Here is an 18248-nt window from a genome sequence, read left to right as displayed (position 1 = left end):
CATTTTAGTGCTTTTTAAGTGGCACACAGCGATAAAACGCGCTGATTGAATTAATTTGGCGCGCAGCAGCGGACACTATAAAAACCCATTTCGACATCTCAGATTTTCGCCCAAATATGGCCCCGGAACCATAAATCGTTTTGCATTTTATGGATTGGCCGAAACGGGCCCGGAGGGGGCGCGTGAAGGTCAGCGGTCTCTGAGCAAACAGAATTGAGCATTTCTTTAATTGCATTACGTTTTGAATGAAATCGACTTGATTGATTGGGCAGAGGGGCCACTTTTGGGAGCGGTCAATCAAATGCAAGCCGACTCGACTTTAGAAATGGTGATAAGCGGTGTGAGTCACTGTTGCTTTGCAGGGAATGGTTCAATTTGTTTGAGAACGTGTGACTTTAATGGTCTGAGCCACTTCAAAGCGGACCATTAAGACCGCGTTAAGTACCACTTGCGTGGGAGGCTAATTTGTTCAAGTTGCTGTTGAAGTCGTTGCGTCGTTAGGAGGCGACGAACCTCGCTCTCGTTGATGTGTCACATGCGGAAATTGGTGGCCCGGCCAATATGCTAATGTTTCCAGAGCTGTTTATGATTTATGATACATTCTGTACGGTTCAACGGCTCTCAGCTATCCCAGAAACCCTAGAAGGAAACTGTACTAATTGTGTCTAGTCGTTTAGTTGGTCCTCCCAGACTTGATACAGAGTAGGAAATTAGCATCTCATGTATGAACTCGTCCGGAATACAATGATGATTTTTTTTGCTACATAACCTCAAACCACTTCGGTTCGCTAGTCATGGGGATTTGGTTCTGACAGGTCGCCCCCAAGATGCAATAAATCAATTTCTCAAAAAGGATTAACCTCTTCCCCTGTGCTGAACGAGGGGAAACAGGTTCTCCCGACGACATCAAGCAGTGGTGGGCGGAAATGGTGTTTTGATTTAAAGGCCGCCAAATACGCGTACAATATAATAATGTGATAAATTGACTGCGTCGTCGGATATTGGGCGATACTTGGCGTTGACGGGCGGGGGTGACGGTGCGTTACAAGGTGGATTTTTTTCTGGATGGGATCTCCATGGGAAAGGCAGGCAGGAATAGAGTTGTTTGCAGGAAAACGATTACCTTCATGGAGGTACTGGAAGACCATTAATAATAGAGTTTTTTTTTTGCCTTCCGACGCCATGTGACTGGGGCAGTGATTTTCAACCGGCAACGTAGTTCGTTCACTTTTCTAGAATTTATTTTTAAAACTTTCAATTTTTTATTTACAGTTTTTGTCCCTCAGATCTGGTTAAGGTCAAGGGTAGGCCAAAAAAACAAATTTCAAGCCTGATTTTAAAAACTTCGTAACAAAAAGCATCGCAAATGTTTTAAACGTCATTACAGTTATACTTAATTTAAACATTTGCAAAATATCAATGAATTTATAAAAAAAAGTTCTTTTACCAATCTGTGGTCCCAACATGTAAAATTTGTAAAATGATTAAAACAATTATTTCGTTAAATTTATAAAAATATGCGCTAATATAATACAATACATTTTAAACTGTTTGGAATCGATTTTTTAAGTTTTTTCAATGAAAATTCCAAAAGTCTTCTATATTTTTTAGAATTCAGATTTTTTCGGGAAATTCTGAAGCTGGTGAGGGGAACTTTAAAAATAATTTGCAGTGGTGGAATTTCAATAAATTAAACCGTCATATTTTCTTCCAAAAAACCAAAAATAACATTTTTTTCATTGTTGTTTCCCGGTCTCAAAGGATTCCGTAATGGTCCCATTTTTTGATGTCGGGTTTTTGAAATTATGATTTTTTTTTCATGGTAAGTGGTAAGAATGGTAAGAATATTTGGAAAATTTAAGCAAACATCGAAATTTATGTTAATCCGAATTAATGTTAATTTATACCTTTTAATAAGTGTTAACTTACACACTTTGATGAGTAATTATATGTTTGACACATAGATTGAAAATAAAATTACAGTGATTATTTAAAATTATTATTTAGGGAGCGTTCTTTTATTACGTAACGCAATAAATCTGATTTTTAGACCCCCCCCCCTCGTAACAAAAATTCCATACAAATTTTAAATTTTTGTATGAAGCGTAACACGCTGTCCGACACCCCCCTGCCCTCCATCTGCGTTACGTAATAAAAGAACGCTCCCTTACTACACCATCAGATTTTGCACCTATAAATATAAAACGATTTATCTGTGGATTTAGGAATTTAATAATATAATATTTTCGAAATTTATCACCAGTTTGTTTCAAGAGAATTTAGCTCAAAGTTGGCAATATCCCTCAAAATTATACTTTTTCCAACTTTTTTATCGACTATAATTTAATTGAAACTAAGTTGATTTTGTCAAGTAAAACAGATTTGTTTATGAATTTGGTGTATTATAATTTATATGATTTTTATGAAGAGGAATAAAAAAAAACTTAACTCAGAGACAAAGATAACTTTTGAATAAAACATTTTTTAAACGTTCAAAACAATGTTTCGAACTCGATTTATAAATCGTATTTTTGAAGAAAATCCAAGAATCGTCTTGAAACTAATTCGTACTTCATTTTCAAAAAAAAAATCTTTAGCCATCTTTACGAAAAGAATAAAACGTTGTTACAAAAAATTACTAAATAAAATTCAATTCACATAAATTTTGTCTAAATGAGTTTTTTAAAATTCAAAGTTGACATTATTTTCTTCCAAAGTGTTGCGTGAAATCCTGGTCCGATTTGAAATGCCCAAAAACAATAACTTTGAAAAAAGATTAGACAAATTCTACAGCTTTTTCTTAAGTTCTAATTCAAAATAAATGGAATCCATATAAAATACCAAAATTCGATGGAAATCTGAATAAGAAGACCACTGCCTTTCCCATATCCCATCCAACCAGCAGCTCGATTCTTCACCTTTTCACAAAGAATCCGTGACGGGGTTGGCTTGATTGGACCTGACAGTGGTGCCTATTCATGGTGAAAAGAAGGAAACAACTAGCACCACTTTCCACCCTTAAATCCATTCACATTGTAAGCACCGCACAACTACCGTATCCGAGTGAGGTAGCTGTTTTTCCTCCGTTCTAGGGAAAACCCTCCACCAGTGAAGAAAAAGCAAAAGGTTAAGGAGTTTCCGAGCGGTGGGGAGGCGGGGGTTTGACATATCAAATCTATTCCGCTTAATTGAATTTCTGAATTTCATCGTTATCGAGAGGTGGGTGGGTGCTGGGGATCGTGAACCTTAATACGATACTGTCACGGAAAACTGACATTTTCACATCTTTTGATGCCAGCAACAGCAGAAGCAGCCAGCATCAATGGAAAAACGGAAATGAACCAGGAAACCAAACCTCTTGAGGGAGGTTGGGTGGCTTCAAGTCGGGAGGAGGGGGGGGGGTCCACCCTCCCCCACTTCAGAACATATATCATTTTCCAATCATTATCTTACATTACTTCGATTTTCTCATGCATCGTGCGGCTCCGACATTGATGATAGGGTGGTTTCTTATCACGAAAGTGAGGTTTTGACTTTGTGTGCGTGGGGAGAAGCAGGTAGAGTGCGTGAGTGTTTTGTTTGTGTTTGTGGAGTGTGCTGTGATGCGTACACGACGTGTGTGTGTGTGATGAGAACAAACAGAACGTGATCGTGGCGTAGATAAGTGAAAGGTAAACATTGACAGTGAAAGCGGAACGACCGACGTCGACGACGTGCGGTTGCTCTGGTTCTACTGCGGGGAACGGGGACCCGAGTTGAAGAAGACAATACATTTCTCTGTTTAAACTTACTTGTAAGTGTCATTTTATAATTTTTGTTGTCCAAAATCTTTTTAGTTTTTTTAAGTACATACCTATAGATACTGTTATTTATATGCCACGTTTTTTTAATGAAAAAACATCTAAATCTTGATTTCTAAATCTTAACCGGTTTTGCCCAAGGAAGTACTTCTCAAGTACTTACTATGGGAAAAAGATCTGTTTTTGATTATAAGGTAAACTAAAAACAACAGTGCTTTTTATGGTTATCAAATTATCTCTTTTATTCGGGACTCCCCTTTCGGAAGGAAGCCCTTTTCCCTCATTTATTGATGCAGTTGGCATACAAAATGTACTTGTCAGTCACTGACATGCCTCTCCGGCTCTTCTGATATCTTCCGAACCATCCCACACCAAAGTAGCAACTTCCGAACGATCTTCAGCCGTTATTCCCCACCTCAGACGACCCTGTCAAAATTGGTTCACGCGCGCGTTTTCGTTTGTTTTACCTCGTGAGTCTTGTGACACCAAACAACAGACGAACCGAGAGGCAGAAAAAAAACAACCTTCTTCAAGATATCCGAGGTTTCCGAAGAAAAACAGAAAAATGAGTAAAGTGTCTATAATAACAAGCGCGATGTGTGAAGTTCAAACACATTTTTTTTTTTCGAGGTCGTTTTCTTCAAGAAGCAGCTTCTCTGGAAGTACTGCTTGTACATCTCGCTCGTGGCAGATCCGCGATGTTATTGTTGGTTCATTGTTTTGCCTCCTTCTTGGGTTTCCAACTTCGAGGGAAGACGACATCGGTGTGAGGTGGCAAATCGCATTATCTTGAATTTTCCGGATTACGCTGAGGAGCAGCAGCAGCAGCGGAAGTTGCATCTTGATTCTAGAATGCAACGCAATGCGCTTTTCGCGCGGATCGCTCGAAGCGCAACTTCTAGGAGATGAAGAAATGAGCGTGGCACCGAGAGTCACGACTCGTCGAGCATCTTCGTGACAGCATTATCTTCATGGGATGAAGATCTGAGTTGCAAACGCAGATTGTCGAGCGGGGGAGAATCCAAATCGAGAAAAGAATAGAGTTTGCTTCTAGTTTGTCTCCGCGTCTCGAAAAAAAAAGTCCGGGGAAGAACAACTTAAAAGTGGGACTTGAAGTTTCGCTTGACAAGTGGATGAAAAGCAAAACAGTTAGACAACTTGGCCAAGGGTGGGAGAAGGGGAAATGAGAAAAGTGCATCCGAAGAGGAAATGTCATATTCATATTTCATGACTCAATTAAGAAGGAAAGATGTTCGTGGGAGGGAGGGCGAACTTGGAGGAGAGAAGGTTGATGGTTGTGGGTTTTGTAACTGGATCGGAATTGTGTGCAACTTAAATTATGTTTGCTATAAAAGCTAGCTGGGCTGACATGCTGACAGCATCCGAGACAATAGATATCGATTTCATACTTGTTTAACGATATTATTACAAAGTAAATGTTCTTGAGAAAATATATTTTTATGACAATTATCATCTTAAGACACAGATCTTTCAATCCTCAAAATACGTCAATATGAAGATTTCTTAAATCAAAATCTGACAATCTGAACAACTGAATACCTATACTAAAAAGCATAAAAACAAGAAATTTTGTTATTTAGTCAACATGTTAACAAAACAAACAAAAAAATCTAAACTCGTACCACATCTCGTCCTAATCGACCTGATTCAATAATGATCTTGTTCGTGTAACCTCATCCTCCTCCATCGCCGTTAATTTCCGTTCCGTTAATTTGCGGCAATTGGCTTAACTTGAAACTTGTTTTTGGTTGGTTAAACCGATCCAGCCTCCCCTCTTTCCTGTGCCGCAATCACAGGAAATTAAACAAAGTTCAATCACAAAGTTGCGCCTCAACCCCGCCTAAGCTTGCAGACTTTCAAACATCCCGACTCTGCCATTATCTTACACGGTGTATTTTTTAGAACAAACTAATGATAAAAAATTCGGTATGTCTGATATTTGGCACCGTGAAAGAAGGGCTCTTTCCCGTCATTTTGCGGTATAAACCGAAATATTTAGTCGGGGGGTCTAGTGCAACTTTTTTTTTTTTGAAGATTATTTTTCGATTTTATGGGATATTTGTTCAAAAAAGTCACAGAAAATCGGTGCATTCATGTTGATATCATTCAAACATCTTATGAATATGCCTTGAGGATTCTAACCAACTATATTTGACCAATATTTGACCACCAAAAAATCAAAATTCGAACCAAATTTACCAGATTTCTAGCTTTCTTTGAAATAACCCCAAAATCCAAGCTGGAAACCCCGATACGACCGAAAGTAAATCTTTTCTTTGTACAATTTGTCATGAAATAACAGTAACACATTTCCCGGATAGAAATTTGAGCATTAAACAATGCAAAACATAGATTATTTATTTAATAAGCTGTTTAAAACCCAATAGGTTCCGAAAATTATTTTTTCAATCCTCGGCCACATAACACCATTACATTTTTAAACATTTTAGAATCAATCACATTGTAGAAAACAGTTTTCTGAACAAGTTCCATAAAAAAGTATCACTTTTGGTTCAATATAAGCAGAGATATGCCCAATTTCCTGAAATAAATAGTGCCTTTCTCCAAAATTTTCTTAATTTAATTACCTTTCACATGATGGGCAATGCCTACTAAGATATTTTTTATGATGATTATATGTTATTAAAACGTAAAAATTATAACAAGTTTTGACGAAATAAATGAAACTATTCTATAGCATTCATTACAAAACTCAGTAGGCAGTGCCCATCGTGTGAAAGGTAATTAAATTAAGAAATTTTGGAGAAAGGCACTATTTATTTCAGGAAATTGGGCATATCTCTGCTTATATTGAACCAAAACTGATACTTTTTTATGGAATTTGTTCAGAAAACTGTTTTCTACAATGTGATTGATTCTAAAATGTTTTAAAATGTAATGGTGTTATGCGGCAGAGGATTGAAAAAATAATTTTCGGAACCTATTTGGTAATAAACAGCTTATTGAATAAATAATCTATGTTTTGCATTGTCTAATGCTCAAATTTCTATCCGGGCAATGTGTTGCTGTATTTTTATGACAAATTTTACAAAGAAAAGATTTACTTTCGGTCGTTTCGGGGTTTCCAGCTTGGATTTTGAGGTAATTTCAAAGAAAGCTAGAAATCTGGAAAATTTGGTTCGATTTTTTTTATTGGAGATCAAATATAGTTGGATAGAGTCCCCAAGGCATATTCATAAGAAGTTTGAGGGATATCAACATGAATGCACCGATTTCCTGTGACTTTTTTAAACAAATATCCCATAAAATCGAAAAAAAATCTTCAAAAAAAAAAGTTGCACTAGACCCCCCGACGAAATATTTCGGTATATACCGCAAAATGACGGGAAAGAGCCCTTCTTTCACGGTGCCAAATATCAGACATACCGAATTTTTTATCATTGAGGTCTCGAAAAAATACACCGTGCTTAATTCCACATCCGCGCATTGCGGGACTAATGGGACTGACAATCAACTCCTGCTCCCACTCGAAGGGTTCGTCTCAATGAGCCCATTACGAAGGAGACAACTTGTCTGTTCTAAGGTTTCTTTGGAACTTTTTGGAGGGCTAATGGTTTTAAGGAAACTTTTCCAGTTTCCTCCCAGTCCCCTTTTTCCCGTGCGGCAGCATCTTCTAATCTACATCTAATTGATTGAAAATATTCCGAAAACGGCTGCCACTTTCCTCTGGGTAACATCTTACAATTAAAGTTCTACTGTTTCAACCCCCCAAAGTCCGCACAAAGTCATTGTACTTTTCACCCTGAAGGGTAGGGAACAAGAAGCCATTTCTAGTCATTGTAGTCATGCCAGCATCTGGTCCTCCGCCGAATCTCCCCCTCCCCGTTGCTACGCAATGAAGTTAGTGGTCTAATTAGATTTTTATTACATTCTGCCCCGGAATCCCCCCCACGACAAACCAAGACGAATCATCTCGCATTTGTCCTAATTTCAGTCTTCTCGTGTCCTTCTTCTTTCCAGAAATGCCATCGGAGTACTTCCCGACCGAGAGCAAGAAGCTAACCCATTTTCAGCCCGATTTGACGCAGAATACGGTGGCCATAAATTACGAGTATCCCTTGACGCCACAGCATCATCATTCTGGTGGCCCGGGGGGGCAACAGGTTCATCTGCTGCAGCAACAGTCACTGCCACACCATGGACAGCAGCAGCATTTGCAGCAGAAGCAGGCAGCGTCACAGCAGCATCCCAACGGAGCGCATTCGCTCAAGAATCCGATCCCGTTCCCACGGTCCAACTCCGAGCATCACTACGATGTGCCGCACCTGTGCAATAAGTGAGTACAGTTCAACTTTTTTTTTACTATCTTAGTCAAATTTTATTTATCAGAATGGCCTCAATTTTTCAAAACTGCAAATTTTGAAAATTGAAAATTGCGAAAACTAAGGCTCGATTAGATTTTTACAAAAATATTGAATTTCAGCATATTTTTTTTTACCGGAAGGCTCGTCAAATTTCCCATGAGTTTGTCTTTGACAGCTTTTGAATTCGACTCGTTTTAATATTTACGTAAGCTTATTTACTATCCAGGTTTCTAACACACTGAAAAAAATATTCTATTTTCAGTTATGAGCATTGTAATTAAACTTCTATCTGTAAGCCCATACATCCAATTGAAAAGCTGTCAAAGGCAAACTTATTGAATATTGGACGAGCTTTGCGGTAAAAATATTTACGAGACTGAAAAATCAAGTCTGTCATATAGAAATTGCCAAAAAACACAAATAAAGAAAAAAAAACGTGACTTTCAACTTTCAAACTAAATAATCAAAAAATCTCATAGAAGTGGCGTGTATTTTTATTTCAGTGTATTTTGTAAAGCCCGTCCAATTTCCTACAAGTTTGTCTTTGACCACTTTTTGATACGATGCAACGGCTTCGAGATACATTGCAAAATACAAAGATATTTAATTAACTTAAGCCCTTCTCAAATGTTATTTTCGACTACAATTGGCTCCATATACACACAAATGATTATATAGAGCTAGAATAACATGTCTACAAAGTTTCATTGACATCGGAGAGGGTCGGGTACACAAGTACCAGAAAAATTCCTGATTTGAGCTGAAATTGCTCATTCTTCATATTTTCTTGATAAATGATTGCCGAACTTTTTTTTAAACTGCAAATATTATGTTTGATTATTAAGTTTTCTCTGCCAAATTATTAATAGCTAATATTTAGTAAATCAACGGCAACATTATTTTCAAAATTTAGTCCTAGTTTAGACTTTATGTGAACTTACATAAAATTTCACTGAAATGCATTTTTTACACTAAAAATGTTGTCCAAGATATTTTCGATTGAAAAATGAGGTTTGCAAAGCCAAGATCGAAATTCAAAAAAATCCTAAAATCTAAGAAAAAAATATTGTCAGATGTGGGTAAGCTTAAAATATAAAAGACATAAAAATATATCAGAATTACATCTTCTTTAAAACAGAATCGATTCCAGATACTTATTGTTAGGCTTAAGAGCAATCCTCTCGAAAATGAGCAAACTGTTTGATTTTTTTTAATGATCCTTTTCTATAACCAAAAAAGTCATTTTGCATCATTCTCTATATAACTTTGGCAAACGTCCATACAAAAAGGCTTTTAAAATATTCAAAATCTTGCGAACGGATTTTCTGATCGATTTGGTATCCTCGGCAAAGTTGTAGATATTGCTTAGAGCCTTTAAAAAAATCAAGGCTCTAAAAAAATACCCTTTTTAAATTGAATTTTTCACAGAAAAAATTAAATTGCACAAAATATTTATTTTCGAAATTTCTCATGTTCAAAAATAATTTCAGAGAGGTACTGAGCAATATATTCAACTATTCTTAAGATACAGATTTTTTTAATATTTTAATAGTCTTTTTGTAGAAAAAGTTTGGAAAAAGTACTCACAAAATTAAATCCAAATAAAAATGGCGAACAAATAATCGGACAGCGATTATTTTTAGATTTAGTCTTAGAGAATTGCTCGTAAAATAAATTTCTGGAAAAATGAGAATGTGAGATATATTGCAAAAAAAATATTAACAAAATTTCCATTGGAAGTATTAAAAATTTGCCTTTAATTATTTTTTATTTATATTGACGAGAAAAAAACCATGATGAAAAAATTTGTCAAAGTGCTGATTTTTTTATTTGAATATTTCTGAAATCAAATCAATTCATATTTTAAATTCAAAAAACATCTCTTTCTTTTCTTATAAATTTGCATACATGTCAAAAAACTCCCAGCCAAGTCGGCTCGATTTTTCTCTCATGGTTCAATTTCATCACTTCTCGAAAAAAAAAATTACTATCTGAATACCATATTATATAAGATTATAAAAGAAGATCGAGTAACTTATTTTTTAAATGACAACCAAGTTTAAAAAAAATTACTATTTTATCTCACTTTTGGATTGTTGGAATTTTAGTAACTATTTGTCAAATGGATCGTGGAATATTTTCAAACCACAGTTTTCCAACGAAAATTATACAGGAGTTATCAACATTCAACATTATTAAATTAAACATGATACCTCGTTCACCTTAATAAACATCACCTTCCAATGCAACCACCGTCCATACAGATTACCATTTCAATTAAAGCCCCATCAACTGACACTCACTTCATAATCGCACAACGCCGCATCCATCTAACAGTCACTCTTTCTAACGCGCGACTCTCGAAACGCGCCGTCTTGGCAGGAAGTGCACAGTAAATTGCAACGCCACTTTAAGACAACGACCAAACCGCGCTGCGCCACGCCGCACTGCTCTAGATTAATGTCGGCATTCGGATGACAAATGTTGTAATTACGGTCGTAAATTATTATTAATTGAATAAGTACGCAGCGGCGGCTAAGTTACAAATGATGTGCGCAATAAGATAGTCTTAAAGACCCGCCCGCGAGAGATTCGCACATAAAAGGGTAGCCATTTTGTTGGGGCTTAATCCTTGTGGGGTTTACTTGTACTTACTTTTGTTAACCCTTCAATGACCATTTTTTAAAGATTGGCTTTCTCTTGTTGGAGCAAATGAAGCGAGTAGAGATTAAACGAATAAGAAATAAAAGCACGTTTCTTAGCTTCGTAGCTTGGATGGCACGTCGTTAAACTGTAAATTTGAAGAAAAGCATGATTTGGCATGATTAATCCAGCGTTTAGAAAAAAATTATAATAAGCAAACTCAATCGATACAACAAGTCGATCTTAGCACCATGCTCGTAAGGCACCGTCAGTTCGGTAAGGGTTAATTCCTGCGACAGTTTTGACGGCCATAAAAAGTGCGCGTCAATTGAACAATTGTTCTCTTGGCTCCCCGTAAAAAGTCAGCGGCCTCATCAGCCAATAAACTAGCCAATTGCTTGCTACTTTTTCCTCCTCCTCCGTTGAGTTGAGCGACTTGGCCGCACGGTGTCGCTTTGTACTTAATCAAAACGGTCCCTTTATGAAGCTGTCATAACTGGCGCGGCCCGGGGAAAGTGTAATTAATTGAATAATAATAGACCAGAGCCACGCCGCAGTCAAGCGACCCCGGACAAGTTGGAGGCACTCCGAACCTGGTGATGGAGGGAATGTCCCCGCTGCCACCGTGTTCCGAAAAACGGATGGCGTTTGTGTTTAGCGATGATGAAGCAATTATTCAATTTCACCTCTTTTGGCGGCGGCTTTGGACCAGGTCTCGTAATCAACGAACCCGCGCGGTAGCAGCACCAGTTCCGGACGCGGCGCCGCCTTGCTAAATGGCATTTAATCAATAAAGATTATGTTATTATAAATTGTTAATGTGTTGCCATTGAGTTTGGTGCTGAAGCGAGCGCGAGCTCGTGAGGAAATTGGAAATTGAGCAGATTTTGTGAAGTGGCAGTTTAAGGTTCGCAACGGAGTTGGGAACGAGTTTTAGAGGCGTGTGATAATAAGCTGGCGGAGATTGGAGAGAAATCGAACTCTTAATTAGCAAACTAGTAGGAAGGTTTGAAGGATTTTGAAGCAGTGATTTAGCTGCTGGTGTTGAAAGATTTCTAGTAACCTGTTTTGCCTTTCTCACTGAGAAAAATAACCTCTTCGTTTAAATATCGACTCATAACAATATTGTAACCATGCTCATGCTCATGTTCAAGCTCAAACATGTGATATGCGAAAATCTGTATCTTTTAAAGGTATTTTCTGATCGGTTTGGTTTTCTTGGCAAAGTTGTAGGTTTTGATGAGGACTATTCCGAAAAAATACTGGAATTCTTAAAAAATTACAATTTTTCAATTTCTCAACAAAAAATCAATTACCCAAAAAATCAATTTCCCATACTTTTAAATGTTTGAAGTTTTTTATTTAACCCTCTACAACCCAACCCCGCCTCTAGACGGGCTTCGATTTAAAAAATCGCCAAAAATCATTTTTTCAACCAATTTTTGATCTTTAAAAAGCATTGGAAAGAAGAACTCTTAAAATTTTAGAAAATTTATGGGTTGGAAGTTTTACTTGTTTTATGTGACTTTGCCAATGTTTTTAAAAATGTATTTTTTTAGGGGTCAACTTTGGCTGTGTTTTTTACTAACATTTCCTATATTTTCAGTAAAAAGAAGTATGCAGTAATTTTTGTAGTGTCCCAGACTATGCCTCTACGCACTTTTTTGCAATTTAAATGATGATGGTGCCATTCTATAGCAGAAAATGTGAAAAACATGCAAAAAATTGAAAAAGTGACTGTAAAAACGTGAAAAAATTAGATAGGCAAAATGTAATTATATTAGGTGGTAGAATAGGCCAAATACTACCAAAAACAAACATAAACTAAACAAGATAAATGCAAATTAAAATACTAAAAATAAAACAAGAAAAACATAAAACAAGAGAAGTAAAGTTTTTCGTAGAACAAAAGTTGCTCAAAATGACCTCCTGAACAAGGGAAAAATAAAAATTTTCGAAAAAAAATTTGGGCAGTAGAGGGTTAAAAGACATTTTACTCGAAATTTTATTTTGACTTCAGTTTTTAATCAAAAATAATATTTGTAATCAAGAAGTACTTCACAGATTTTTTGATATAGTGCACTATTTTCAAGATATAGCCACTAAAAGGTAAAGTTTAACTATAAAATTCCAGTTTTTCGTTTTTTTTAATAGCGTCCAATAAAATTTCTTAAGAAACATTAAAGCTTGTACTGGTTACAGCGATCAAAAGAAAAAGAAACAAGAAAATTGTAGTTTTTTTAAGTCTCGTCCAAACAACCTTTAATTTTCTAGTAGGGGAGTTTGGGGTAATATGGACAGTGGGGGTAATTTGGACACCCCTTTAAAAATCACGTTTTCTTCGGATATAAAGTGAAAACGGAAATTTAAGTGATAAGGCTAATACTAGTAATGGCCTAGGAGTATGGACAAACCAAAAAAGTTGGAAGAGGTTAAGTAGTTTTGGTATAATATGTAAAAGTTTCCAAAGGCCGGTTGGCACTGCCTTAAATTCTAATATTTGAAGGTTAGGAAACAAGGTTTTTCAGGAGTTATATGGCAAAAAAAGTGGACATTTTTTGTTTAAGGCGGATGCTTGGACGATTCCTGAGATATGTACGTATAAAAATTGTGCATTTTATCTATTTTTATCATCAAAAATCTCAATTTATGATAGAATATGCTATGGGGGTAATTTGGACATACCTGAAAGTCTACCTGTCAGGCAACAAAAAGTAACTTTCATGGTTGGATGAGTTTTTAAAGGGATTTAGATAAATTTAGAGGGATTTAATATGTCAAATCAATCAAAAATGAATGTGAGCAATGAGAACTTTCACAAAACCCCTATTTTTTAATTTAGATAAATTTATTCCAATATTCGAATTGATGAAAATCTGATTACTGTACATTTGGCGTTCAACAAGACTCTAATGTTGATTGCTTTTAATTAATTTCTTTGACATTTCTAATTTCTACGCTGGTTTACAATAATATATAAATTTGAAGGGCTACAGAATGTAAAATTAAAAAAAATATGATATTTTCAGGCTAATAAATTCTATATAAAGATTGATTTATATAAACATAAACGATACCTTAATCACTAAAAACAAGTATAGCGTGCCTGATCCAGAATCAATGTTTAAATCATTTCAGTATTAATGATTAAATTATGTATACTACACTGAACTATTTGTTATCTTCCTATTGAATTATAGTTCTATCACAAAATCATTATTTAAACCTTTGATGAAATATTGTGAGCAACACTTCAAAATATAAAGCAATTACAAAACCAGGTTGAAGGATAAAAAACATGCTCAAAAAATCAAATGTTAAACTTATTCTTCAACATGTGTCCAAATTACCCCACAAAAGGTGTTCATATTACCCCACAAGGCATGTCCAAATTACCCCACAAGGCATGTCCAAATTACACCAAAGGGGTGTTCATATTACCCCCACACAAAAATGTGGGGGTAATTTGGACACCTTTTAACTTTTGCGATGAAAATGGGTTTTTCATAAAAATTTATCAAAATGAATGACATTTTTCCATCAAATATGGTCTCTATTATCCCCTGGTGTCATCCACATTCCTTTAAAATATCCATACAGCCCGTAACAGAGCAATTTCCTTAGGGTGTCCAAATTACCCCACACTCCCCTACCAATATCTCAGAACCTAATGGTCCTATTTGCAATGTTAAAAAAAAAACTGAAAAATATTTTGAAATTTTCGGAATCAACTTGAACATTTTTAAAGGGCGTAATGTTGATTATTAATATTAAGTTCAGAAATTTTAAAAATGTTTGGCAAATTGCTAAAATGCAAAAAATCCATACTTTCCTATGGCTCCAAAGTTGTGGTTTTGTCTGCTAAAACATATCATATAATTTCAAAAATTAAAAAAAATATGAGTTATGGAAAAACCCCCAAAAAGTTTGGGCCAAATAAAAAAAAACAAAATATTAAGAATAAAGTTTTATTTTTGTTTCAATATCATGGTAAAAGCTTTGTTTTTACTTTTTGCAGAATATTTGAACTGCTTTCTGCGAAAAAAAAAAATCAAAATTTACAATAGTTTTTTTTTCTTCAAATTTCCAAAGAAAAAAAATCCACTTGAAGAATCTTTGTTAACATCAAAGTAGTTATTCGACATTTTCTTTTTCAAATGAATGCAAACTGCAGTTGAATTTTGAAATTCGAATTATTTAGCTAAGAACTGCGGATCATTCATTAAGAATCTGCCAACGTTATAAAAACTTACAGAATGTTGTGTCCTGGAAACTCTTTAAATTAGATTCCAAGGACTTGCTTATGTTTTTAACAAACAAAACCAAAAATATTTTTCTGACAGAATTTTGAAATAAAATAACGTTGAATAACTGCTTATATTTAAAAGATTTCAAAAATGATTTTTTTATTAGACTCTTCATTATGATTTTGTTTCAAAGAATTAGCTTTCGAAAAGAAAAAAAAAACAAAGAACTGGACTTGTTCACAGGGGTCAAAAACAGACAAATTATTTTTTTGTTGAAAAAAATATTTATTAAAAAAAGTCCTGGTAAAAAAACGTTGACTCACAGTTTTGTTAAAGAATAACAATGTATTTAAAAAAAAACAGATCATGTTGAAAAAAAACCAAAAACCTATAAATGTTTTTACTGTAACACAGTTTTTCAAAGGACTGGCCTTTTAGAAAGAATGCAAAAACGTATAAAACATATGTCATACAAAAAAAAAGTTTTTTCAAAGAAGGCAAAAATTCAAAGAAAAATTTACGAATGCAAATGCAAAAACTCACAAAAAAAATCAAACCATCCACATTAACGACCCCCGGGTCTTTTGTGGTCTCTATTGCAAGTTTCTGCTCGAACCTAGGAGTCCGAAGGCTTGAATGGGGAGAGCACCCAAACCTCTTTTTACTCCAAGGAACCTTCCACCCCAGTGTTTGAACTGACGACCTTTGGATTGCGAGTCCAACCGCCGCCAGCGATTCCACCGGAGTAGGCTTGGTTTGGTGTGTTGTTTGTACTTATGGCATGGAGACGACTCCTACACCTGGAATGACTTAACGGCCTAACAACCAAGGCCGGGACCGACATTTTACTTCCTCATCCGATGGAAGGTTGGAGCAGATGGGAATCGAACCCAGAATCATCCGCTTACAAAGCGGACAGCGTAACCATTCGGCCACGCACTGCCACTCACAACTCACACATTTTTGAAATAATGAAGATTTTTGTTTTAAAGAACTGGTATTTTTGATCAGTATTCATTTTTTATTTTTAATGCAATGTGCAAATTTTATTTTTGTTGCGGAAATATTAGGAAACAATTTTTCCGATAGGCTTAAATTATAGCTTTTGTGAATATGGATTTAATTGATATTTTCAAAAGATGCAATGCATATTGTTTCAATATCTTATTAAATTTTTAAAAGGCTCTACTTTTCTTAAAATTACTTTGACCATTTAAATTCACTTCAAAATCTACGCTGTCCCTTCCACCCAGCCCGTTCCAGTTCATAAAATTTCCCCAACATTTGATCCCATTACACGACGCTTCGCGTGCCGATCGTTCAACTGTATAATTCCTGTTATTTTGCGCAAAAAATAAAACGCACTCCCCTTCTCGCTGTTCGATACGGGGTGTCGGTGTCCATTTCGCCCTCACCTCAACCGTATCAGGCAAAGTCGCGACAATTCTACGACTGACTCGTACTGCTTTCCGGTCTCCACCGGCGCCTGACTGCTATTTGTCACGCAGAATTAACAAACATCACTTCAAGCTGAGACATTGCGTTTTAATTTGAATAAATAGAGAGATACTTTAATTAGATAGACACCGCTTGCAGAGTTCTGCATGGCGGGCAATTGTTGCGGACCGTAAAACGCCGCACTTAGAACTGGTCGAGGGCAATTGGAGGAGCTGCTGCAGCTGCAATCATGTATATTGTATGAAAGTGGAGAGGCAAACAAAGTTTGCTTTCGCCGCAAGCGGCCAGATTGTTTGCCATTTGTCATCTGAACTAGTTCTTCCTGTGAGACACCATGAGAGTTTCAAAAGGGTACAAGTTGGTACGAAATCAAAATAATTGAAGGAGTACGTGCTCAGTTTATGGGGAACTTTCACCGTAACATCGTGGTAGTTTGAGTGAAACAGTTACAGCATGCCCGTTCCGTAGCATCGCGGCTTGGAAGGCACGTCGACGATTTTTCATGTTGCCAAATCATCGTTTTACAGTACTGAATTGCTTGTTAGTACAGTAAACCGTGATTCTAACCTCACACTCGCATTTTCAAGTCCTTTAAGAACGACCAGAGTGTGTGTTTACTCCTATGAATTCCTGGGAACACCCAAGGTTCTCCTCCGTGAGAGTTATGTGTACACACCACACATTCAAGTATCAAATTGCACTGGCGACTAATAAATGTGGTTTGTTTTATGAAGCGCCAACTGCACGTCGGGATTGCAAATGAAGTGCAGTGTCATAAACCGATCCCTCTTGTCACAGCCGCTTGAAATATATGAAGAATTGTGCGCAACTTCCGAGAGAGCACCTCGGATGATGGACGCGATCGCGCACTCGACTAAATAGGTTTATCCAATTACGACTTGCCCGAGATTGTATCCAAGGGTGTGGTCCATGGCTCCGAAAATATCACCATGAAGCAAGTCACACCGAGGCTGATTGCTGATGGCCCCCACCACTGAATGGGGTGTAATTACCGTGGACAAGAGCAGTCGACTGTAATAAAGTTGCAATCATTCATCGTAATTATATTGAACGGACACAAGCGCGCTCTCACTGCGCCTGGCCACATATTTCACGGTGCACTGGATGTCAACGGCGAGAGCGCGGGTGTCATCGGTGCGGATGCTGATGGGTTCGGGGGCTGTTTTCAAACTGAAATGGGCCATTTGGAGTCAATTGGGATTCTAAAACGTTATTACACTCAATTCCCGGTGGTTGGTCACTTTTTCGTTTGACACTTTTTAGTTTGTACCAAGTTTGTACCCCGTTAGTTTGACAAAGGCAAACCAAAAAGGGACGAACTGTCACTTTTTACACGGCGCTCACGCACACTATCAAAACAAACGTTTGGTAGTTTGTGTGAACTTCGTTTAAAAGGAGTTTCAAACTAAGAAGTGACCCCGACTTAAAACTTGTAGAGGCCATCTCTATGCGTCATTGGTTCATCCATACAAGTTTCCATATAAATTTGACAGCTGAGCAATTCTCTCAAAAACGAGAATGTTATGCAAATTTAATTTTTGTAGTTTTTTTATTTGAATGAAACATTGTGTGTACCTTTTTTTCTCTTTATTGCATCATAATTCGCTCGTTCATTCAAGTCTCCATACAATTTTGGTAGCTGTCCATACAAAAAGCAATTAAAATATCCAAAAATCTGTATCTCAAAAAAGAATTTTCAAAAAAAATGGAAAAATGAAAAAACCGAAAAAAAT

General features: G+C 36.3%; 1 protein-coding gene across 2 annotated transcripts in view; it reads left to right on the top strand.

Moving 5' to 3' along the window:
- Positions 1-18248, top strand: part of LOC120419379 (netrin receptor unc-5-like) — a 434660-nt gene that overhangs the window by 393911 nt on the left and 22501 nt on the right. For both annotated transcript variants that reach the window (XM_052708539.1, XM_052708538.1), the window contains exon 10: positions 7803-8118. In XM_052708539.1, the coding sequence (XP_052564499.1) occupies positions 7803-8118 (316 nt within the window). The remainder of the gene's footprint in view (positions 1-7802; positions 8119-18248) is intronic.

Source organism: Culex pipiens, chromosome 2 (assembly GCF_016801865.2).
Source record: "Culex pipiens pallens isolate TS chromosome 2, TS_CPP_V2, whole genome shotgun sequence".
Taxonomy (NCBI): Eukaryota; Metazoa; Arthropoda; class Insecta; order Diptera; family Culicidae; genus Culex; species Culex pipiens.
The sequence above is the reverse complement of the archived record's forward strand: the minus strand, read 5'-3'. Positions and strand labels throughout refer to the sequence as shown.